Below are 25,967 nucleotides of genomic sequence, written 5' to 3' on the forward strand. Positions count from 1 at the left end.
ATCCTGCTCTACCACTCTTCAATTCGTTTGCTTCAGACATGATTGCTCACTGGTCCTGGAGCTAGGCTGGTGGCCATCAAGCCTCCGTGATTTTCCTGCATCCATCCCCAGAGTGCTAGGGTTACTGCACAGCCACACCCTACACTTTTTATGTGGGTTCTGGGATCTGAGCTCAGTTCCTTATGCTGAGCATCAAAATATGCCACACTGTTGGGAGGGGTATTTTTAGCTCAAGGCAATTCAGAACAGACACAAGAGAATCTCTCTGCTTCCCCTCCACTTACTTTAAAGACAAAAAATACATTTACAGAAGGAACCTCATCCTCTTGCTATCAGGAAGGACAAATGTTGATCACAGAAGACTGCTTTCAGCACATCCACACTGGAGAATGCATTACGGATATCTGCATGTCACACTTTAGCAATTAGCCTTTGTGGACTATATGCCTGCCTTCCTACAACATGTCGGCTCTTACAGACTCAAGACTTTTCTTATTTTTCAATTTTCCCAAACTTTACTGTTCTTTGTCAAAGATGCCGCGTATAAGTTGTCATTCAAATCATATATTTGAAATGAATTCATTTCTCCATGAGGTTTTCTATATGTGCATGAAGTATATGTGAACATGCATGCTTATTTTCTGTTATTGTTCTACTTAATATACAGAAAGTCCAAAGTTAAAACTATGTAGGTCAGAGGAAAAACACTTTTCTCCTTCTTCAAAGGCTTAGTCTTCTAGATACGAGAGTTATGAGACCAAATTTATCTATTGTATTATAAGTTTTATGCCATTGACTATTTTCTAGAACTTCTTTGAGTCATAGGTTCCACTGGGAAGCAAAGCAATGCTGTTTCCTAAGATTCTGAGCACATTTAGCATAATGTACGTAGATTACCTATTTCAATGCCTGACACATAATTAGGGTTCAATGTGGGTAGCTATTATCATTAAGCTCGCTATAAAGAAATTGCTATGACAAACTAATGAAAAGATATTTTCCATCATTCGCATAAAAATGGTAAAACCTGTGAAACATGTGAAGCTTTATTGATATGTAGCAATATTTTATTTCCTCCAATAATAGATTTCAGAGTACTGGACCAACCTGGTCAGCTTCATTGTTAATTTGACAAACCTGGGAAGAAGGAATCTCAGATGAAGAATTGCCTCAATTAGGTTGTGCTGTGGCCATGTTTGTGAGACAGTTTCTTCAATGAATATACTAGGGCCCGGCCCACTGTGGGCTGTGCCATCCCTGCAGGCCAGCTGTGGGCTGTGCCATCCCTAGGCAGGTAGGCCTTGCATTTAAAAGGAAGCTAGATGAGCAAGCCAGTAAGCAGTGGTCCTTCATGGTTTCTCCTTTTGTCCCTGCCGCCAGGCTACTGCCTTGGTTTCCCTCAATGATGTGCCCTATCCTGTAGCACAGTGTTTTATCACAGCAACAGTCAAGCAAATGATAGCAGGAACCAAGCTTCTCAAAACCTTCCACAATTAGACAAAATGATGGTTTTTATGGTGTTTTCATACTTGTGTGTCTGCTTGTGTTCACTATCTCACTGGTCACCTTTCTTCCTATTCTGATTCTCTCTCTCTCTCTCTCTCTCTCTCTCTCTCTCTCTCTCTCTCTGTGTGTGTGTGTGTGTGTGTGTGTGTGTGTGTGTGTGTGTGTGCATTTCTTTTCCCCTCCTTTAAGAATCCAAGTCACAAGACTGGAAAGATGGTTCAGTGTTTACAAGCACTTGCTGCTGTTCTAGATGACCTGAGTTCAGTTTCTAGCAACAATATCAGAGAGCTACAATCACATGTAATTCTACCTCCAGGGACTACAACTCCCTTTTCTGTTCTCTGTTGGTGTACACACACACACACTTAGACAACTAATTCCACTTTTTAATCTTCTAAAAAAAATAAATCTAGGTGAGTATACCACAGATACACTTGTACATCCTTGTTTATCACATCACTGCAAAGGAATGGAATCCATCTAAATGTTCCTCAATAGATGAACAAATGAATAAAGACAATGTGATTTATGTACACACTGAAAATTTAAACAGCCTTTGAGAAGAATGAAATTATGTCACTTTCAGTAAAATGGGTAGAACTGGAGAATATCATGTTAAGTATGATAAGCCAAATTCAGAATGGTGAATATCACATGTTTTCACTCATATGCAGAACCTAAATACTATGTATAAATACATACATATGATTAAAAATAGAAATAGGACTATATGGGGAGGATAAGGGGTCAAAAGGTGGAGAAAAGGAAGGAGAAGGTCTCTTTATGGAGGGCAGTCTTGGTTCTCATGCTACCTTAGCTAGATATTCAAAAATTGTGGGAGCTCATCCTCTCTAGTCACATTAATTTGGTTGCCATTCTTATCTGAAAAACTAAGGAGGTTTTTTAAAGTTCTCAGCATTTCTCACTTCCACATATAGCTATGAAATAAATCAGTAGGAAAAGTGATAATAAATTTCATATGCTATTAAAAGGACAGATATGTGGAATAACAAGATTAGTAAAATACAAAAACCTCCTATACTATCACAGACCCTATGTCTCTATATCACACACTGGAGAGGGATCTACCATGTGTACTCTTTCTGATTTTACCCCTCCAAGGTCTAGATAAAACTATCATGAATGGGAATCTGAGAGGTCAGTCTTTGCATTAGGTATCCTACATATAATTTTGTATGTATGTGTGGGGGGGGAGGGTGTACGTTTCTGAGTATGTGTGCATTTGGCACATACATGTGAAGACAGAGGAGCACCTAGTGAGACATTTTACAGACACTATCTACCTTTTCTGTTGTTGTTGAGACAGGTTTCTCAGTGGCTTAGTGCTCCATGAGTAGGTTAATATGACTTCCCAGTGAGTCTCAGGGAAAAGCCTACCTCTACCTCCCCAATGCTACAATACAAGCCCACCATGACATTTGGCTGGTTTTGTCCTCTTTTTTTTTAACCTGGGTTCTGGATTGAACTTAGGTACTCATGCTTGTAAAGCAAGTACTTTACCAACTGAACTATCAGCCCACATAAATTTGATATGGAAAAAAACTCTAAGAGTTTTTGAACAATTTAGGATTTGTTTATGTTTTATATAATCTCAGTGCTTTAGAAAAACATCAAAACAAAAAGATTTACATCCATCTTCAGTTATTTTATAGGCATAATTTTAATCAGAACAATGTTAGGAAATTTTCAAAATTATGACATTTCACCAATCAACCATTTTCCAAGTGTTGTCTTGTATTTGGAGACCACGACTTTTATTCACAGTGAATCTAAATCTCTCCCCTTCACTGTTTGGATATCAGGATCTGTCACCCTTCCCATAAATAAAATTGATTCTAGAAAAAAAGAAAAAAAATGATTTAGAATTTTCTGGAGAAAAAGGCAATAATTATTTTCTTCATGACTTAACAATCCTTTACTCATTTTTCTCTACAGGTGAAGTCTGGCAGCAAGACTCTCCTCCTTTGTCTAAAACACTTAGATCATTATTAATCATTTTTGGTAGCTTGAAAAGTAAATAAAACCCTACAACAGTTTGTCATGGAGAACGCATCAGTCTTGTTTTTCCATGAGAGAGTTTTTTAAATATAGAATTCAACCAGGCAATCACAGCATAATAAAAGGGTGATAAGCACAGTGCAGCTTCAAGTCAGAAGAACTGGCAGCCATCTTTTTAGGCACAGAATAACAGCCTCGGGTTAACAGTGCAGTTTCCCAAATCTCCTTCTGCTCTGAATCAAAGCATACTTCACTGCTAAAGACAATATTTTCCTATCATTAGTACTTTCAAGTGCTCAGCAAAATGATATTGTATCAAACACAAGTGCAAACACCTGTTTCCAGCCATTCTCTGTTTGCCAGTGACATGGATAAAAGTACTAGAGGACAGACTAAGAATTAATGTTGCGTCGAAACTATTCCCCATGCATTTCACCTGGGAAAGGGAAGTGGAAGAGCATCAAGGACAACTGCCATAAACTCTTTTAATTGCAGGTATAATGAAGGTTAATTTTAAAAAGTGGTAAAATAATTTTTGCTCTAGTTAAAGCTAATTAATGCAGTTAGATATATTTGAAACAACAGCAGGAAGGTCCTATGCTTAGTTAACTCCTTGCCATTCAATTAAGATACAGACATGAATTTGAGGAAGAGTGAGGAGGGGTAAATGAGTAGGTTTGGAGGGAGGAAAGAGGGGGGAAGAAATACTATAATTGTATTATAATCTCAAGAAGAGATAGACACAGTATTAAGAGTGTCAATAACATGGATGGAGCTATAATCTTAAACTGATGTTTTTCTTTATATTTTTCCTCAAATTATGTCAGAAAAAAGAAAATAAACACCTAGTTTTCTGCTAGACAAGGATACACCTTTCCCAGGATGAATAATGCACTAAGTCACAGGAGGAAGCACCAGTGACTTGTGTCTTCATAATGCTCTGGCATAAAATACTTCTCAGAAATTGGGAGGAATTCTTTAAGCCATTTTTATAAGTACAGAATATCATTTAAAATTTAAACATGGCAGTGTACAACATTTCACAAACAAGACTTGTCCTGGTGTTCCCCATCTGTTCATTTCACCATAGCGAACCGTACTTTGAATTGAGTCCTTACAGTCACTACGAAGTTCTGAGGGTTAGTGAAATGTCCCTTAACAAAAGAGCAATGCAAGAACAGGGTAGGAACAAGAGTCAATACCACTTTAGTTTTCTTTCCTTCTTACATAGGTGTCCTCTCCATTTAATTATAATGTTTACTCTAGCTCTCCATCAGATGGAATTTATAACTCCTAATTGTAGCAGTATTGTGCTCCCCAAAATCTTGTGTACCCTAATAAATTTATCTGGGGTCAGAGACAGAACAGCCACAATATTAAACATAGGTTAGGCAATGGTAGCACACGCCTCAATCCTAGCATTCCAGAGGCAGAAATCTATCTGTTCAAGGATACAGACAAGCATGGTGACTCATGCCTTTAATCCCAGAAAGCAAATCTTTAATCCCAGGGAGTGATGGTAGAAAATAGAAAGGTATATAAGGTGTGAGGACCAGAAACTAGAAGCATTTGGCTGGTTAAACTTTTAGGCTTTGGAGCAGTACAGTTCAGCTGAGATTCATTTGGATGAGGACTCAGAAGCTTCCAGTCAGAGGAAACAGGATCTGCTGAGGAACTGCTGAGGTGAGGAAGCTGTGGCTTGTTCTGTCTCTCTGATCTTCCAGCATTCACCCCAATATCTGGTCCCGGATTTGATCTTATTAATAAGTATCTGTAAGATTCATGCTACACCTAACATTAAAATCCACAGCATTGCCAAAACATATGGTTAGATTCCAAGATTTATTCATAAGTATTATTCAAGTTGCTTATTCTTTCAGTTCAAGTAAATAATTCTAAATTCAATAAATTTTGTTTGAGGAGTACTGTCAGCTTGAAAATTATGACTCACTGCTTCCTCAGAAATGTGCATTTCATGTACCATCCTTCTCAGGTCGTGTCTGGAAGTCTATTGAACTGTTCTGCTCCTTCATCTTTGAAAAGCAACTGAGTTCTTTATCTCCTGTAACTTTAACAGCTGAAGTTATACTGTAATATCCAAGAGCCAGTAACACAACATTTAGTTAATCTAACAAATTCAGAGTCTCAGGTTAACTGTGCCTCTTTCCTTATGTTTACAGAAACTTTTCTGTCCTTTACTTATTGCTATTTATGTTTATTGAGACATTTTTAGGGTTGAGCCTACTGTGTACTAGGAAACATGTTATAAGCTTTATGTATTCTTTTAGGTTATTTTTTAAATATTGTTTTCTTTTCTAACTTAATAGGAAAATATAACTTAAAACAGTTGAGCAACATGAGCTGACTTGTTAATGGAGCTGGAATGTGAGCAGAGATTGGCCACCATGTCCTCAGTCACAGTGTGCAGAGGAACTGACATTTCCTCCAAAGCTTTCTAGTGTACTCTAGGCTGAATAAAATACCCTCTGCTCTTCTGTGGTTTGTGACTCTCACAGGATATTGTTAGAATCCTAAGGATGCCCTAAAGATGACTTCTGCACTGTTTTCACACTCTGGCAGATATTTTCATAAGAACAAATGGTGAGTGACAATCTATCAGGACAAGCTGGATTTCCATATTCTAACAATACGCCATCTATGTCATCTTACCCTCTTTTATACCTCACTGAATCCTCTGGAGGTAAGAAATGATGTTTGACCCCCACCTTCCTTCTCAGAGCGGCTATGAGCCACTCTTTACATAACTCCACAATTCCCAATTTCCACCCCATTGTGGCACTACAGCAAGTTAACCTCATTTGTCAATTTACCAATCTTTAATTGTATGGTACGAGGCAAGCTAACTCTTCTATCTCTGAGTTTCTAAATCCCTATTAATCAAAAAACTGCTGGAAGTGATGTTAGGTTAACATAAGGAGGCAGCTGTGCCAGAGCCGTATCAGCGCTTCCCCATCTCAAACTCTCATCATATCTTACAATAGCACAACTGGAGTGCAAAATACAATGAGCAAACCCCCATGGGGGGAAAAAAACAAAAACAAAAAACGTGATTTCAGATATGTGTATAACAACTGAGAGTTTACTTGAACACTACCTGTTAAGAAATTTTAAAAAGATGTACCTGTTTGGGTGTGCTTCACAATAAACAGAAATGGATGATTTGCTCGAAACTGAGTTTGAGTCAAACTCATGATCACAGGGATGTTGATGCCTATGAAACAGAGACAGCAGTCATTTAGATGTTCACACTCAAGAGATCCATAAAAAGTATATTGCAATAGCTTTCACAGACAAACAGATTTTGATACAATATATCCTAAAGGCAAAGGAATTTGTAATTACTTTTCAATTACTGTGCATGGGACTAAATATTTGAACATTCATGAATTCATTCTGACTTCACATTAATGTTCAATGAGGAAGAACACCAAATACTAGATTCAATTTAGTGGAAGCAATGAAAAATGTCATATTTTCAATAGTAATTTTCTTTCCACCATTTACATTACATGATCTGTTCTTAAAATGCTTCACCTTTTAATTCCTTTCCAGACATGCTTGCACTTTATTGCCATACTTCAAGCTGTGAGAATCTCATCTGGGTTCAAAAGTACCTACATTACATTTGTAGAATTATTCTGTGAGCTCAGAACTTTTAAAATTTATATATTATATATTTATATATACACATTTATATATATTTATATAGAGAGATTATATATGTGTATATGACTTTTATTATAAAAGCAGAAGCAGATGTTTGCTGAGTTACAATTACTTATTATAATAATTCACATTATTTCAGCTTACGTGGTCTTTGTCAATAATGTGGGAAATTTCAGTGGTCAGACAGTTTTTCCTAGATGAAACATTTTTACACTCATCTCAGGTTAGATTCATCTCAGATCTGACTGAGTAGCCCAGAGTGAGATCTGAGAATGGCAGTTCCTTGGAAGCTTGCATTTGATGCTCTGGTCTCTGAAGTGCATTTCTTGTCTAATGTAAACTGCATCTTACTTTCAATGTCCCTGTAAAATTTTGTTCAGGCCCAAGGGGGGAAAATCAACATGCATTCGTCAAAATTGAAAAAAAACAATGGAGGGTTGGGGATTTAGCTCAGTGGTGGAGCACTTGCCTAGCAAGCAGAAGGCCCAGGGTTCAATCCTCAGCTCAAAAAAAGAAAAAAGAAAAAACAATGAAATATCATCTTACAAAAATGACATGAATGCCACTCTTCCATACAGAATACCCATGACAATGCCATCCAAATTACCAGTGGATATAAGTTCACATCTGAATTACTGAGATAAACCAGAAAAGTAAAGTCGATTTTACTCCCGTTTTCCTTTTCAGTGAAAACTTTTTTAGCCCTGGCTTGTTCGTGAACAACACCCGGAGCACATCCTTCAAAGTCAGATTCTGAGGCTATTCTGGGGCATGATTCATCAGGATATCTGCTGATTTCTATTACCATCTCCTAATGAGTGTATAATCCTCCTCCTAGAGAATTCTAGTGTCTCAGTGGGAGGCACTGTGCAACAGCAAAATGACTTTGAGAAACCAGAGAACATGATATCAGTTCAAATTCTGTCACTTAACAGCATGACCCCAGGCAAGTGACTTTACATCTCAGGAGCTTCTCTTTCACTACTATAATTAGAGGATTGTTCATTAATGGATGGGAACTCATTCAGTATTGTGTAAAAGCAGATGAAATTTTGTGTTCATGAGCCATTAATCTCATCTGAATACATAGCTCTGGTTTCTCTGGGCACTGATAGAGTCCATCTTCTGCAACCTCTGTTTTATGAACAGGGCAATGCAAGAGATGGCAGAATGGTAATGATAGGCTAGTGTGTCCCACCTAGATGTCAAAATCCATGGTATCATGCATCATTATGAAATAACATGAGGGAATGGGATGGTTGAGCTGGGGAAAGGATGGAGGGGGAGAGCAATAAAAGAAATATCTTGATAGAGGGAGCCGTTATGGGGTTAGGGAGAAACCTGGTATTAGGGAAATTCCCAGGAATCCACAAGAATGACCCCAGATAAGACTACTAACAATAGTGGAGACGGAGCCTGACTGGCTTTCCCCTGTAATCAGATTGGTGAATACCCTAACTGTCATCATAGAGTCTTCATCTGGTAACTGATGAAAACAGATGCACAGATCCACAGCCAAGCACCAGGCTGAACTCTGGGAGTCCAGTAAGAGAGGGAGGAGGGATTATATAAGCAAGGAGGGGTCAAGATCATGATGGGGAAATCTACATTGACAACTGAACCAAGCTCGTGGAAACTCACAAACTCTCGACCACAGCAGTGGAGTCAACATGGGACCAAACTAGGTCGTTTACATGTGGGAGACAGTTGTATAGCTTGCTCTGTTTGAGGGGCCCCTGACAGTGGGATCAGGATCTATCCCTGGTGTATGGGCTGGCTTTTTTAAGCCCTTTCCCTATGGTGGGATGCCTTGCTCACTCTGATACAGAGGAGAGGGTCTTGGTTCTCCCTCAACTGAATGTACTAGGCTTTTCTGACTCCTCATGGGAGCCTTTACTATTTTGGAGGTGTGGTTGGGGGGGTGGAGGCAGATCAGAGAAGGGATGGGAGGGGGAACTGTGGTTGGCATGTAAAATGAAAATAAATAAATAAATCACTAAGAATTTGGGAGTGTTTTTCAACAATACCCTTTAAATGATGCACATTTTAAAGCATTGGTTGAATCCAAGTAGTATTGGTGAATTAACATGGACTAACAAGAGAGCCACTAATTCTTTCTTTGTTTGTTTGTTTCTAGTTGATTTCAAGGCTTTCCATCCATTGTTTTTCCAAGCTTTATTTACATACAGCGAAGTTACTATTCAAAATAACATTTATTCAATGAAGTGTAGAAGAGAGGCTATTCTTAACCTTCAGTGTGCTCTCAAACCAACTAGTGGGTTCAGATAGCTAGAATCTGACTGAGGAAGTCTGGAATGAGACTTGAATTGTGGCCCTTTTAATAAGTTCCTAAGTAAAGCTCTTGCTGCTAGTCTATCTACATATGTGTAATACTTAGGGCAGCCTGTAAGTCCCAAGTCAGGGCTTCCTCTCCTAGGTTGTGTATTGGGATCACATCAGGAAATTTAAGGAAATCTTAGAGCTTGGATCTCATCTACAGCAATACAGATTGAATTGAATTCTTTTAAGCACCATCTGGGCATAGAATTTGTTAAAACTACCCAGGTGACTCTAATATGCAGTTAAGTTTTTGAGCCACTACTACTGAGATAATAACAAGAATCAAATTAGAAAGTTGATCACTAAGTTAATATAATTGAGGATGGTATTAAAGAAGACAGAACTCTTAACCATGAGGATTTCATAGTTGAGTCCTGACATTTTCTCCCCAGGCCCTATCTACTAATTGGTAGTGCTTACAATTTGCACATAAGAGAATATCAATAGATGAAGCTGAACTGCTAATCAAATCGTTTCCTTTTGTGTTATGCATAGAAGAAAAGATGTGTATGTACAGCATACACAAGCATCATTTTCTTCCTTTCTCTATACTGAAGAAGATAAAAGGAAGGTCCGAATGCAGCAGAACAACCCCAAGCCTCCACCCTGCCCACCATCCTCGTCGTTTCTCAAGAAGTCATTTGTTTTACCTGTGGATGTTGCGGCTTCACTTCCGTCTTCATTTGTCTCCAAGAAAACTTTCTGCATGACTCTGGAGACATAGACTTCAGATGAATCTGATGAAAATATGAAGGATGATTTGACAGTTAAAAATCAAAACCATTACTATTAGGTCCTCAAATAATTACATGTTCAAATATACAGAAACCATGATTGAACAGATGAACTCTCCCATGTAGTCAGTTTTCTGGAGATAAGCGTGCTTAGGTTTAACTATGAAATTCATGAAAAGATAAAGAGATAGGACAAGTTTGCCCAGACATAAAAGGTGAAGACAAAAAAGTGTAACCCTCGAATCAGATGCCCCACTATGAGGGAGATTTGAATGGACAGAGGGGGGTTCTCACTTTGCCACAATCTACAGAAAGAATGAAAGATCGACCTCAAAGCCAACTTGTCTTTTAAATTATAGATTCAGTTCTGATCTGACATTAAAACAAAATCCATTTTCCTTCAAGACTGGTTAGGTCAGAAAAGTCTAAAGTAGTTTGTGTCATCTGTCCAAATAATCACTTCAGAGATGTGCTTTTTAAAAACTGGATAAATGTTTCCATGTAAAACAGTGTCTTGCAACATTTGCTCTGTTATGCATGTGTGCTGAGGGTTCTCCTCTTCACCCATGGATGGAACCGATATGAAATGTTTCTGTCACAGTGGCCTGCAAGAAAAATCTTAATAAGTGAAGTCATGAGGGAAACATCATGTCAAGTCAGCTTTGCAAGACCAAACATATCTAGCTTTTTCAGAGTCAAGAGAGGCATTCCCTAAAAACTCTCTGGCGCAAAGGTGGTTTACTATAGACATCACTTAAATCAATGGACATGAGTGTGCTCAGTGTCAGAAACCTGTAACATGGAGAAAGGGGGAATCCAAAGTTTCAGTGTGGATTTTCCAAAATATAAGACAGCCAATCTGGATGAGTTACCTAAGCAAATTCTCCAGTAGTTCCCTGAAGTAAGATAGGATTCACAAATAAAGCACACAGTGACTTAATAGCCTGGGCAGGTAAGGGAGAGGTGAAAATTTTCACCCAGATTAGCAATGGAATTAGTCCAAATAGCTCCTAGGTACTTAGGCTGAGGTGCTTGGTCTTATAAATATAGCCTATGCAGTAAAGCTGGCCACTCAGGAAAGAATCTGAGACACACTTAGAACAATGAACATGAGTTCTATTGAATCATTGCTATCTTTGTCTTTGCTATCATTTTTTTTAAATATTCATGAAAAGAAGTCTATAGTTGTTAAATTAAGAACTCTACAATACTGCTTTCTAGATGTTTAAGTAAACTTGAATATTGTTTTATTTCTCTCTCTCTCTCTCTCTCTCTCTCTCTCTCTCTCTCTCTCTTTGTGTATGTGTGTGTGTGTGTATGTGTGTGTGTGTGTGTGTGTGTGTGTGTGCGCGCATGCGCAAGTCCTTGTGTGGAGATGCTACAAGAGGGTGTCAGATTCCCTAAACCTAGACTTACAGGCAGTTGTGAGTTGCCTGATTGGGGTGATGGTAACTATACTCAAGTATTCTATAGAAGCAGCAAGTAGTCCTAACTACTAAACCATCTCTCCAGGTGCTAGATATGTTTTTCTGTTTTCCAAAAGTTATTAAGACATTAGATCTCACTTAGATTAGAAAGTGGAAATCCTAAAACATAAGTCTTTACTGAACATGGCATTGGAACTTATAGCATGGTAAGAAGTCATATTTGAAACTCAAAGTTTCAAATGTATATAATATTATATTTCAAATTGTTGAACTGTGCGAGTATAAAATATCTATTTCTTATATCAATTGTTCTACATCACTAATACTAGACTAATTCACATTTCATCTTGGCAAAATTTTATTATACAAAAATAAGAAAGCATGGCAAATGTTGTGGCCTGGATAAGTATCCTTCCAAAAGTCTCCTGGGTTGGAAGGTAGGCCCTCAGCTAGGCAGGAAGTAGATGATACTGAAAGAAGCTGGCCATTGTGTTTTTAGGGGATCCTATCCCCACTCCTGCTTCTTGTCTTCAATGTGATAAATTAGATCCTCTACCAAACGTTCCTGCAGTCATTTGTCTGGTCCAAGCCTAGAGGACCAAACTACCATGCTAAATCCTCTAATTCAGAATCCTCTTTTGTTTACAGCAGGCATTTGGTCACTGCTCTGAAAAGTAGCAAATATAGCATTGAATTGCTTATGGTGATAACTACCAGCTTTAGTGTTCAGTCAATGAGGCAGGACCAAAATGTTAAAATAATTCAAATAGCTAACCCCAGGGTGGGGGGGGGCAGAAAATGTTAGACATTTATTCTCAGCTTGGAGTTATTCTTTTACACAAATTATTTTATGAAACACTTTGGAAGTATTTTCATAAATCATCTTGTAAAAGGTTTATGGAAGCTACAAATTGCTGGAGTTTGAACAGTGAGTTGCTGCTGTTTAAATGCTTAAGGTACACTGAGTGAGATTCCTAGGGCCAGGAAGAAGGTAAAGGGGAAGAAATGCTTGAAAAGTGCTTGGTGATTATGGGTTGTGGAGGTGGCTTTGGTCCAGGGCACACTATAATAGCATCTTACTAGAGTGTTTAACTTAAAGTGGACAGTTGCTGCAGGTACTGTAGAGATTTGTAATAAGTCAGATCTAATGTCTCTGTGGAAACAAGTAGCTATGTCATATGTGAAGGTGATAACCACTTTGTCTGGCACCAACACACATATTCTACTGCCTTCACTCAGAGATGTTATCCATCTCACCCGTGCACCTAACTGATCGGTGAGGTGAAGAATGGACAAATACTTCTTCAAAGTCTGGATATTTACATGAAAGTCCTAAAAGTGTTTCTACTATCTGTTATATGGTGATACAAAACAGACAGGCAAGCCTATCACATCACAATTCTGCTGATTTTTTTTTAAAGCGTGTGTAGTGTTTATGGATCTCTTCAGTTATTTATTTTTCAGTTATTCATTTTTTTCAAGGACCAAAGAACTAAAAGAATGTCTGGCATAGCTGTGGAAGTAAGGAAACCAACAAGTCATAATTCCCATGTTCTTAGCATGAACAACCCATCTCTCTTTGTTGTCAGGCTAAGGGCCTCTGCAGATAGCTCTGTCCACTGTAAGCTTCCTGATTCCTGATCATGGACATCATCCAAAGCTTTGCATGCTTTAATGCCACCAAAGTGTCCATCTGAGTTATATTTGTCCTGCTTAAATGACAGACATCAAGTTGTACTTCCCATTATTAGGAAGGGAATACTAACAGGGCAGAATAAAAGCTTACATAATGCTTTTACTTACATAGTTTTATTATAAGTATGGCAAGAATGTTTATCTAACTTTATGAAATGCTTTCTGAATTTCATTGAGGAAATGTAGTTGGAGTTTTCCTGTGTCCCGTCTGGCCCATGGTCAGGACAAATCTCTCTCATCTGCCAGTCCCACAGCCACTTGGACCCAAATAAACGCACACAGGCTTATATTAAAACTGCTTTGCCAGGTGGTAGTGGCACATGCCTGTAATCCCAGCACTCAGAAGGCAGAGGCAGGATGATTTCTGTGAGTTTGAGGCCAGTCTGGGCTACAAAGCGAGTTCCAGGACAGCTTCCAAAGCTACAGAGAAACTTTGTCTCGGGGGAAAAAAATAAAACAAAACAAAAAAACCTGCTTGGCTGTTAGGTCAGGCTAACTACTGACTAGCTCTTACACTTAAACTCAGCCCATTTATGTTAATTTTTATGTCACCATGTGTTCTATGGCTTTACCTGTGTGCCATTACATGCTGCTCCCTGGATGGGAGGCTGGTGTTTCCTGACTCAGCCTTCCCCTTCCCAGAATTCTCCTTGTCTGTTTATCCCACCTATAGTTTCTGCTTGGCTACTGACCAATCAGCATGTTATTAAACCAGTGTATAAAATCATTATCCCACAGCAAGGAAAACTTCATACCTGGGAGATACAGTGCATATTAACAGGAGGCTCATCTAACTTATGACATTTATACACTATGTATATGCTTGCTAGGACTGATACTCTCTCATTTTAAGATCAGCTGCTAATATAATTCCAGGAAAACAAATCAACAAGACAATATAAAAATTACTCATCAACACTTTACCTGTTATCCCAGTAAGGTCACAGCCACCACTGAATATCTCAGTTACATTTAAGGAATATAATGCTTCCTTGAAGTCTAATTTTTGCTCCGTTTTAAATCTGTTTTAAAAAGATGAATAAAAATGACTTAAAACACTGTGCACATTTTCTAGGAATTTTTTTTTTTAAGATGTGAGTGGGTTGGCAAAGATTATATTGTGAATCTTTGGCTTTCACCAACCAAATTTCATTTTCTTATGTCTCACAACTTTTTTATATAGTTCCATTAATTGGTTCCACATTGGTAATAGCTTGCTTCCTGGGTATATTGTTGGTAGGAACAATGAATAGAATGATTTCTAAAGTGGCAATTACCCCCCCGCCCAGAAAAGAAAAACAGGTTTTTTTGTTGTTGTTTCTTTGTTTAACATCCTTGATAGAAGTGTGAAGCTTCCTTCTAGCAATTTTCTGTATTCAAGATTTTCTGACAAAGATGTGCCTTGGCACATGCTCACAACACTAGGAGCAGGAGTCAGCAGTCAACTCTCCTAGAGGAAGTTGTTGGCTACTGATGTTCAGAGAGGCATTTATGTCTCACCATCCTTCCTCTTTATTCTCACGTTTTCTGTGACTGTATTCATCCTAATGTCTAAGTGGAAACTTCATGTGGATAAATATGGAATGGGACTGGGTAAAATGGATAAGATGTATCAGGTCCGGGGAGAGAAGTGAGATCAGAGGAGAGAGCTTGTGGCGATATTTTATTTGGTTAGCCCAATACTACTTATCTGGGGATCAGAGAACAGAGCCAGCCATCAAATTAGACAAAGAGGTCAGGCATGGTGGCACATGCCATTAATCCCAGCACTTGGGATCTCATGCCTTTGCTACCAGGTATTTAGGAAACAGCACTCAAAGGAAGGAAGATGGCAGGGCACAGAGAGGTATATAAGGCTTGAGTAAACAGGAAGTCTCACTCTGGAGGCTGAGGAGTTGGTAAGGTGAGGTTAGTTGTGGATTGTACTGTTTTGGTGATCTTCCAGCATTCACCCCCATATCTGGCTCCAGGCTTTTTTTTTATGAATAAGACCATTTAGAAATTTGTCTGATTAAAGCTGAACAGTGCTTTTTGATATCCAATCATAAATTAAGAGTATAGCATCCAGCTTACTTGAGTCCTTCATTCATGAAAAGGTACTAATCAGAGAACCTCAGAGATTCTCTTTGGGGTAGATCTTGCATGCTTCCAAGACAACTACAGGCACTGAATCTCGTAGTATTGTTTAAGTATTATTTCATAGATTCTTGGAGATTTTTTTTTTCATTTTTAAAAGAGATCATAAACTTTTTAAAAAAGGAGAAAACGTGACTTCCTGGGAAAATGCATGTTTACTTATCAGTGACGTTCCCTGGCAACTCTTACCTCAAGATCTATGTCTGTACCCTGGCAGGCATTTGCCTCAAAATATGTACACAGCTGATTGAGGACCTTGGATCTGATACATAAGCTGAAGTTGAGGGCTAGAAATTTGATGGAAAATAAGTCTAATTCAACCATAATATTAATTGATGAGTATTGATTAGATTTCTTCACTGTAATTCTTCAAATGATGAATAACCTGTGGGAGTGAGCTAAAATTATTTCGTAACAAAATAGAATGTATTTTGGAATATGCTAGACATTCTAAGCCCTAGGTAACAGGGATTGTGAGGAATGTGCAAACTAAAAATCTATTGCTAATGAAAATTGCAATTTTATGATGCTATTTTCAAATTCTTAGTAATTTCCTATTGGAAAAATTAAATATGATTGTTTTAAAAGTATTTTTTATCATACTCTTGAAACTGAATAGCAATAAAGGTGGAAACTATATGTTCTAATATACCTACTATTTTTAGAATAATAGCCCAACAATTTCAGGATAATGACAAGAATACTAAAGACTTATTACAATGTCTAATAATGTGTAATTATCACTAGAAAGTCATTTAAATAATAGTCCTGCTCATACCATAGTCCAGTGAGTCCTACAGAAATAGAAATGCATTCACTCATTTGATAAAAGCATAATCTGAGGCCGATATCTAATTATCCATAATTATTGCAGCCAAGAATAGGGGGAATGAAGCAGAACTTCCATGGTTAGGCACTTAATATAGATCACAGTTTTTAATGTCTACAAAAACCCTAGGAAGTCAGCATTGTTGTAGAAGAAAGTGTAGTCAGGTTTCTCTGGTCCTACCCAGCTCTGCAGTACCATGTTCCTTTTTAAAATAATCACTCAGAAGCTTATATTAATTATAACTGCTTGGCCATTAGCTCAGGCTTATTATTGACTAGCTCTTATAATTAATTTAACCTATCATTCTTATCTATGTTTAACCACATAGCATGGTACCTTTTCTCAGTTCTGCCTTGTCTTCTTGCTTCCTCTGTGTCTGGCTGGTGACTCCTGATTTAGCCTTCCTCTTCCCTAAATTCTTGTCTGCTTACCCCACCTGTACACCCTGTCTGGCTACTGGCCAATCACTGTTTTATTTATCAACCAAGCTGAGCAACACATATTCACAGCATACAGAAAGATATCCCATAGCATTTTCCCTTTTCTGTCTAATCAAAAAGGAAGGTTTTAACTTTAACATAGTAAAATTACATATAACAGAACAGTTATTGAGCAAGAATTACACTTATAATATCTAGTCTATTTGTGTTTGGCAAAATTAAAGAAAATATTCTATCTATGCTATATTTGTGAGTCTAAAGTTTCATTTTAACACTGGCTGGCCAGAACACAGGAAAACTTACAACTATAAGAAAGCAATCATGAGAAATTTGATTTCTAAGCTCATGGTCAAGATAGATACAAGAGATATGATTTAAACTCAGGTCCAGTTGGGTCAAGGCTAACGTGCTGACTCTTTCTGTCTTCTACTCAAAATGTAATTACACTGTAATTCCAAACCATGATCTTGATCAATATATACACTGGGGGTCATTGTTCATCATAGTTGTGTTTCAGCTCCCATCTTCCTTGACCCTAAACTGAAATTATAAAAGGAATAGCTGCTAAAAGTAAAGGAATGGGCAACAAAAATGCTGGTTTGATAAATAGTAAGTTAAATTATCATGAAATAGAATATTTAGCATATGAGACATTGTCTGTTTCCCTTACACATGGAATTTGCTCCCATGTGTAAGTATTGGGTTAAAAAGTTCTCATACAGACTAAAAAACAAAAACAAAAAACCTGCAGAAAAATGAAGGAAAATCTGAACTCCTGTGCTAAGATAGACCTGCTCCTGGTTTCTAGTCACTACTCCGAATTTGTCTCATTAATCCCCTCTCCTGTACACTGAGGGTTCTCAATAAATGGGAGAGGAGGGAATTAAAACCTCTTGACATCTCCCTGTGGGTCTCTATCCTATTATCTGAAATCCAGTTGTATACATAATAGACTTTAGTGAACCTGGGATTATTTAAGGATGAAAGTAACAAAAACAGATCCATGGAAACACAGTATTAGTACTAAAACATAAATTCAGAGACTGGGAAATAACTTGTGGAATAACACGCTTGCTTCACAAGTGTGAGGACCCACCGAGGGAGGCTGACTTCCACTTCCTCCTCATGCAGCTCAGAGAACCATCTCCGGATGTGATGAGCAGTAACTCGTTTTTCTACTTCTTCTATGCTCACATCTTCTGTGGGAAGGATGATGAGCATACTAAACTCATCAGCCTTGTAAGGCAATTCCAAAACCTGGCACGTCATGAATGACTCAGAAAAATAACCTGAAACAAATAAAACTCATTAAACATATTTGTCAGTTATCAAATTCACAGCTTAATATATGTAGTTTCTTATATTACCATATCTTGTTCTCAACAGAGCCTTCATCATTGGAACCTTGACGGTTGAACCATCTTTCTTGCTAAAATCTGACATCTCTGTGTCTTCTTTTCTGAATTTCTGTTTCCAGTCCCCCTTGAAATAAATGGCATTTACCAGGACCAGACGTGTCAGGGGGCCAAACTCTTCCTCAGAAAACATATTTTTAATTTTTCCTATAAATAGGATAGAGAACATAATGGGGAGAAAACTCAAGTAGTGATTCAAGGGAATTGGCTAAAACAGACTAAAGCAAAAATGTCTTGCACAGAGCTATTTTTGACAGGGTATTGTATCATTTAGTGTGAGCAACTGTAGAAGCCAAAGGAAATGCTTCTAAGTACTTCCCTAAGAAATAGCTGCAAACAGAAACACCAGGAAACAGAAAATCAGAGTGTCCTAGGAAAAAGTGGACAGACCTAGTAGTAATGAACTCTCTGACAAGATGATGTCCATAAGTTGTTCCTCAGACAAGAAGAAGAGAATTGAAATATGTCTTCCTGCATGTTTACCAGTTTTATTCAGACCAAAGGGCTAAGTTTACCATCAGGACAACTAGATTCAGTAGATCAGTGGTCCACCCAAGCTTATTACTCTCACAGCTGCAATAATTATTTCCTTATTTCACATCCCTATATATTCTGATTCTCACCACTGAGCCACAATCTCAATGGATACCTCTGAGTTTGAATCTGCCCATAAGGATTCAAGTGGAAACTCACACAATCATAAATTTCTTCAGCATAATCATAGTCAAATAAAAAATACTATTAAGGGTTTGGTTTATGTTTATTATATCACATACATTGTTATTCAAGTTTCTAATAACTGTAATATTGTAGTAATGTCCTAAGTTTAAAAAGAACCTAAGTGCACAATGTTCTAAACTTTGAACTCAAATCTATCTTGACCTTAACCACTATTTAATGACTTTGTAATTTTTGCTGCATTGGTTCTAAAGGTTATATTAGCATATCTATGATAAGATTGTTAGCATTATTTTTAAACATTAACAAAATCAACTAAAATATTTACAGTACACTTGGAAAAGTGACATTTGGAATTGACATATCTAATATATTCCTGAACAAAGATAGGACTCTTGTTTCCACACCTGAAAAAAAATCAATACTTGAACAAAAATTACTGCTAAAATTCTCCCACGAATAATAGGGGACTGTCTGAAATTAGTGCATGAATCAATATATTTTTTAAAGCAGTTCTGAGTTTCTCTGGGTTATATGATAGTGTTCATTTAAATAACAGTAAGATGAAGTGGAAGCTCTGATCCATGTGACTCAGTAGAATGGGAATATCGAGCCATTCTTTACTTTGGGATCTTAAGAGCCATGAATCCAACAGGAAATAGCCATTTTATGAAAATGGGAAACTTTACCATCTGTTGTGCTTTCGACCCAGGTGCTTATTGTCTCTGCACAAGCCTTTGCATCCAGAAAATCCACCAGTTTGGTAGCACTCTGAAAAAACTCCTTGTTGCCATGGAGATAGGCGTCCTTCACAATGAATCCTTCTTGAAGGTAGAGGGCACTGGCAAGATTAAATGTAAATTCCTGTTTCTTCTTTGAGATGGCTGAAAAGAGTGACTTCAGCACAGAAAATTCCCCTCCTACAAAATAATTATAAGGTCTACTCACACACTAAACAACATGAAAACAGTAACTTCTTAATTTGGCCACGTGCTCCCAATCATGTCACGTTTTCCATGCTGAGACCTAACTATGGGAAATCAGTACAAAGATTTGGAACATTTACCTCCTATATAATATGGAGTTTGCAGAAAAATCAACAATGATACTGGACAAAGAATGGTCATGTAAATTTAATTTTTTCAGGAACAGAGCTATGAATTTATGCAGGCTGAAGGAAAGCCCAACTTTCTAATCACATTTAGATCATTCTATAGCAGGAAATTTCCATTTAAGACCCTTCCTTTGAGAGAGAACTGTTAAGTATTAGTGGAGTTATGACACTGATGGACAGTTTTTCAATGTTACTTTTATTTCAGCTTTCAGAAATTGCTGTTTGTTGAAGAACTGCACCTGTCCAGTTTTCAAGGTTTACAAGATAAGCCCTATAATCATCACTAGGCTTGTATAAAAATCAGAAGTGCCCATTTGTTCAGATTCAGGAATCTATGTATTTCAGCTGTCTGCAGAAATAAAGTAGCCATCCAAACAATAGCTACTGGGTAAAAATCAACTAAAATAATTGCCACTAGCTGATTATTTACTGTTGAGTGGTTCTGACTATAATGCTACACATGGCTCTGAATCTTGTCTACTCTGATGATTCCTTCCATCAATTCTTAGGCATCTCCTAATGCTACAAACATTTCTATGTACTTCTGACTTAATCCTAGAACTCAGCCATAAAGCCAAAAACTGTTTCATATAACATGTTATTGCTGGGCTTTCATTACAGTTTCAGTAAAAACTGAAATGCCACTTGTGTAACTTGAAAGTTGATAATATTTTATTAATCTCCATTTAATAATAGCTCGTCATTAAAACATACTCATTGAGTAGAATTATTGAGGAGCTGGGGAGATGGCTAAGTCAGTAAAGTTCCTGCTGTGCAAGAAAAAGGACTTGAATTCAATCACAACATAAAAGCTGGGGAGGTCATTCCATGCCTGTAATACCCACAGTGGGTAGGCAGAGGCAGAGGAGTGCCTGAGGCTTGCTGTCCATCCAGTATAGGCAAGTTGGTGAACTCTAGGTTTAGTGAGAGAACCTGTCTTAAACAATAAGGTAGAGATTAATAAAGTAAATCACTTGACATAGACATCTAATCTCCAAAAGCACACACAGAGAGGAATGTACATGCGCACACACACACACACACACACACACACACACACACACACACACACACCATAAAACAAGTATTACAGAAAACTTCTTTGAAAGTATCTAAAGGAGATAAAATATGAGACCACACACTGTTTAATTACGAAACTAGTAGTCATAATCTTTGTGTGAATAATGCAGCTCACACTGGGGAGCTGCCTCCACATGCTTTGCATCTTGCCCTCCTAACTGGAAGAGATGCTTTGGTCCCTGACACCTCCTTGGTCGGCAGTTCTTAAAGAGGCACAATCTGCCCGTCTGTACAGGAAGCCAGGCAGGATACATTGCATTATATTTGAAACTTCAGGTTCTCTGCAGACAGAGACAAATACATACAAGATTTTAAATATGAAAAGACATCTCATATTATTAGACTTGAGGACTTCTATGAGTCCTGAAAACCCTGGACTTCTTTATACAAGGAGATGGAGAAAGTTATACTCTTTTGTTTGGTTATGCAAAGATTCTGGATGCTGGTATTCATTGCTATATAAAGCTTTAAGTGGCATATTTTATCAGCTGGGCAGCTGCAGAGATGACTCCCTCAGTAAAAATACAAAAACGTATTAAAAAGAATTAATGACAGAGATGAAGTGGATGATTATAAAGTAATTTTCAAGCATTTATAATTTATGGACACCTTTAAAGGAATGGTAGGGAAAACAGAGATGAAGAGAAAAAAATAGCTGTACCTCATTTGTCAGAGCAAATAGAATCATGTCATATACTTAAGGTCTAAAAACCTGTGACAAAGAGCTGACCTTTAATAAATCGCTGGGCTCCTAGATCAATGGAAAACTATTTCCAAGTACCACACGTTTAGGGGAGACTATAAAAATATTGGGCTTATAAACTTGATTATATTTACAGGTTAATGACCTCATTTACACAAATCAAAAAGGATACATATGCATGGCTCCTAATCAGCAATGAGGGAAAAAAAAAACTTGTTTAATTTCCTAAAATAGAACCAAAGAGAGCAGATAATAGGGATAATTGGTTTGATATACCAGCCCTCTAGACAATGTTTTAAAATTCTAGCACTGGTTCTCTTTTTCTTATGTCAAGAGTCCAAAGGTGAATTATGAGCGCATGTGATCCAAACACGCAAACATGAGTAGACCTAGGGCCTGGGGAGGTAGCTCAGTCAGTGGCATCCTTCCACTAAATTCTAAGGTCCTGAGTTTGACCCTAAATTCAAACATAAAAAAGAAAAAGAAAAGAAAAATACTGGGTGTGATGACACATGATTATTATCTCAGCACTCTGGAGGCAAAGACAGATGGATCCTTGGGTTTCACTGTCCAGACATCTTAGTGGCAAATTCCAGGTCAGTCTGAGACCATCACAAAAAAGGGTGTATGTGACAGGTATGGGATGCTGAAGAGATAGTTCACTGGCTCAGAGCACATACTACTCTTGCAGAGAACTGGAGTTAAGTTCTCAGCACCCATGTCAGGTGGTTCACCACCATCTATTACTCCAGCAATATGGAGTCCTACACCTCTGTCCTCCATAGGCACCTGCATTCAAGTACACCTACCCACATGCAAACATACACAGAGAGAGAAAGAGAGAGAGAGAGAGAGAGAGAGAGAGAGAGAGAGAGAGAGAAGAGAGTTTAGAGAATTTAAAATAAAAACAATAAAAAAAAAAACAAACCTTGGGCTGTCTGTGAAGAACAGCACTGGTCTCCAAATCTTCATGTCTATTCATGTGCACTCACAAACACAAATAGACTGATAGACTGAAATTATGGATTATTTCAGACAAACGATCCACACAAATCCCCTAATCCAAACCCTGTTTTTAATAGTAAGGAATCTAATATTCATAGATGTAAGGAAAGTTGAGAGGTAACATGATTGGGCAAAACCACAAAGAATTTTTATTGTAGAACTAGAGTTGAAATCCTTGCTAAGTATTCTTTCCTTTGTTTGTTGTTCTGGGCATTAAACCTGGTACCTTATGCAGACTGGGCAAGCCATCTAATATTGAGCTGCACCCCAGAACCAGGTTTTCTTTTCATGACTCAATGATAAAAGAGAAATATCTCCGATTCATCCTTTGACTAATCAATAACATTTTTTTTCAGAGCATTATCAAGTGTTCAGCACAGTGAAGAACCTATATTCTGGACATAAACTTTGATGCTTAGATAACATGTAAGTACTCTGCACCTTGGGAACCTCAGTGCTGCAAGTATGCTGGCAGTTACATACATCTTTTGAGCCCTATAGAATAAGCTAGATATTAATGTGATAATACAGCAAGGACCACACATTGGTAGCAGGAAAGAAAAATCAAGACTGAAGATTCAACAAATAGTGAAAATGGAGGCTGAGGAGGTGGCTCAAAAAATGTTGGCTGCATAAACATGAAGACCTGAGTTTGACGCTTGGCATCCATTTAAAAGCTGATGTTGCAGTGTGTGCTTGTAATCCCAGCACTGATAAAGATGGGAGGATCCCTGTGGCTTTCAGGCCAATCAGTCTAGTGAAATTGTCTAGCTCCAAGGTTAGTGACAGGTCCTGTCTCAAAAAATAAGATGACATCAACCTCTGTCTGCCACGTGCACATGCACACACAGATGTGCTCATGTGAATATATATTATGGATACATACATCAAAATGGTAATATGTGATGAACAAAATGTAACAATTGTAAAAAAAAAAAAAAATGACAAGATTCGTTTTGTCTTCCTTTGTTCCAAATTCCACATACCTCTGCCGACACTGCCTGCTGCTGGCTATCTCGGGCTTTGCTCCACTCTTAATTCCATTTACTGCTCTCACTCCAGACTGTGGAGACGTTTCTCCATCTCCTTGTCATTTGCTATCTCACTCTTTCTCACCTCTTAACTGTGTGTCTTCTCTTAGTTCTTCTTTTCTCGCTTTTATTTTTCAGACTTTATTTTCATTATTTTGCCTTTTAACTTTCTTTTCCTTCATCATTGACCCTCCATATGTGCCTCTCTGTCACTTAAAGTGTGTATGGTAGAAATATTTTGGCAGATTATGCTCACTGATTTACCATCTACATAAACTCTTAAAAGGAAAGTATAACATTGCCCTTATGAGTCTCACAGCATTGTTTTGGGAAAGAGCGCTAAACAAAATACTCAACCCTCTTGCTTTGTTTTCTCATCTGCACAGCAGAGGTGTATGTATCTTATGGAGTGATGATACTTATCACATGCTGGTTTGCATCGGACATGCATAGCAGTGGCTGATAGACTACATCCATGTTTGAAGGTACTTCATTATTATTACTGTGAATATTTCTATGTTCACATCCCACCATTCTGAAGACACGCATGTTTGTATGTTTCCCTCCAAGATGTATCCATCTTGGAATTTAATTTCAGAGGAATTTAATTTAGTTTGATGGCTTATCATAGAATCATGCATTCATAAGCAATATATTACTTTTCAAAGGGGCACCATGTAATATTTCTGAGAGTGGTGTGTTTGGACTTGCTGAAACTAATCAAGATGGTTACAGTATCTACATTATACATTATTCACAAAGGGAAACTCAATTAACTTATTAGCAATACCACTTCTGTACAAAATTGCTTTTGTAGAAAATGGAGCAATGTATGCCCTGCCAATATTTTCAGGAAAACAAATTCCTAAATACAGATAATCTGTGCTAAGGAAAATATACTGAAATTAATTATGGTTGTAGTAACTAAACTCCCAAATCAAAAATCCAGATGTCTCTTCTGATGTTCAGGATATGCTATGTGATAGTGATATAAAAATCCAGATGTCTCTTCTGATGCTCGGGATATGCTATGTGATAGTGATATAAAAATCCAGATGTCTCTTCTGATGTTCAGGATATGCTATGTGATAGTGATATAAAAATCCAGATGTCTCTTCTGATGCTCGGGATATGCTATGTGATAGTGATATAAAAATCCAGATGTCTCTTCTGATGCTCGGGATATGCTATGTGATAGTGATATAAAAATCCAGATGTCTCTTCTGATGCTCGGGATATGCTATGTGATAGTGAAATAAAAAGCTTAATACTGAGACCACTATGAACTGAAAGTATAAGCCAAATGGCCAGGGAGATGCTTCAAATTTGATGTCAGATGCCCACATGGGACTCCAAAATAAGCACCCACATTAAGAAACTTTTGACGGAGTACTTAAGAGCTTCCTTCCACCATTTTATAAAACTGCTAAGCAAGTTCATAAAGAAATTGACATTTCCTGGTCTCTTGGTGAAGTAGTGCATTCCTTTTCAGAGAGAAGTGAGAGAAACCACTATTAAAGAAGGGTTGAGCAAATGACGCCCTTTCCACAAGACTAGATGAAATGCAATGTTACTTTGAATCCATTCTATGTCACTAAAATCAGTAAGTAGAAATACACAAACAGTTCAGAGAAAAATACAGACATACAGAGAATTTTATTTCTGTATAAGCATTAATTCCTTAAGGAAGTTTTTTGCTACATATTTTAAAGGGAAACAATAAGAAGTGAATAAAATACATACACTTATAATTATCCTTTGGTCATAATTTGGTACTGCCTCAGCTTTCTGCCTGTTGAAGTTCAATGACCTGAGCTTCTCTCTAATATCATTAAACTAAAGCTGACCTTATCTATAGACAGTTACACATAAGATGCTCACCTGTTGAGGATTCCTGCATCCTTAATGTTTGCAGAATCTGCTGTTGTGCTTTGCCCTTTGCACCTAGTTGGACCATTCCAAGAAGCACAGTTGTTCCAAGGGGGGAAAATACAATGTTGTTCTTGTGAGAGAAACAAATAGCTTTATAAAGATCCACTGCAAACTCAGCATTTCTTTGAGCCACAGTTCTTGAAGCTTGACTTCCAGAAAAAAACAGCAGAAAACTCCACAATATGATCTTTTCCAT

General features: G+C 37.6%; 1 protein-coding gene across 1 annotated transcript; it reads right to left on the minus strand.

Moving 5' to 3' along the window:
- Window positions 1-3,285: 3,285 nt before the first annotated feature.
- Window positions 3,286-25,967, minus strand: Serpini2 (serpin family I member 2). The gene is made up of 8 exons (XM_036189444.1): window positions 25,721-25,967; window positions 19,596-19,826; window positions 18,181-18,375; window positions 17,910-18,102; window positions 14,333-14,430; window positions 10,203-10,289; window positions 6,668-6,757; window positions 3,286-3,362 (listed from the first exon to the last, which is right to left on the minus strand). The coding sequence occupies exons 1-8, from the start codon at window positions 25,965-25,967 to the stop codon at window positions 3,286-3,288; spliced, it is 1,218 nt and encodes a 405-aa protein (XP_036045337.1).

This window comes from Onychomys torridus, chromosome 6 (genome assembly GCF_903995425.1).
Source record: "Onychomys torridus chromosome 6, mOncTor1.1, whole genome shotgun sequence".
NCBI lineage: Eukaryota > Metazoa > Chordata > Mammalia > Rodentia > Cricetidae > Onychomys > Onychomys torridus.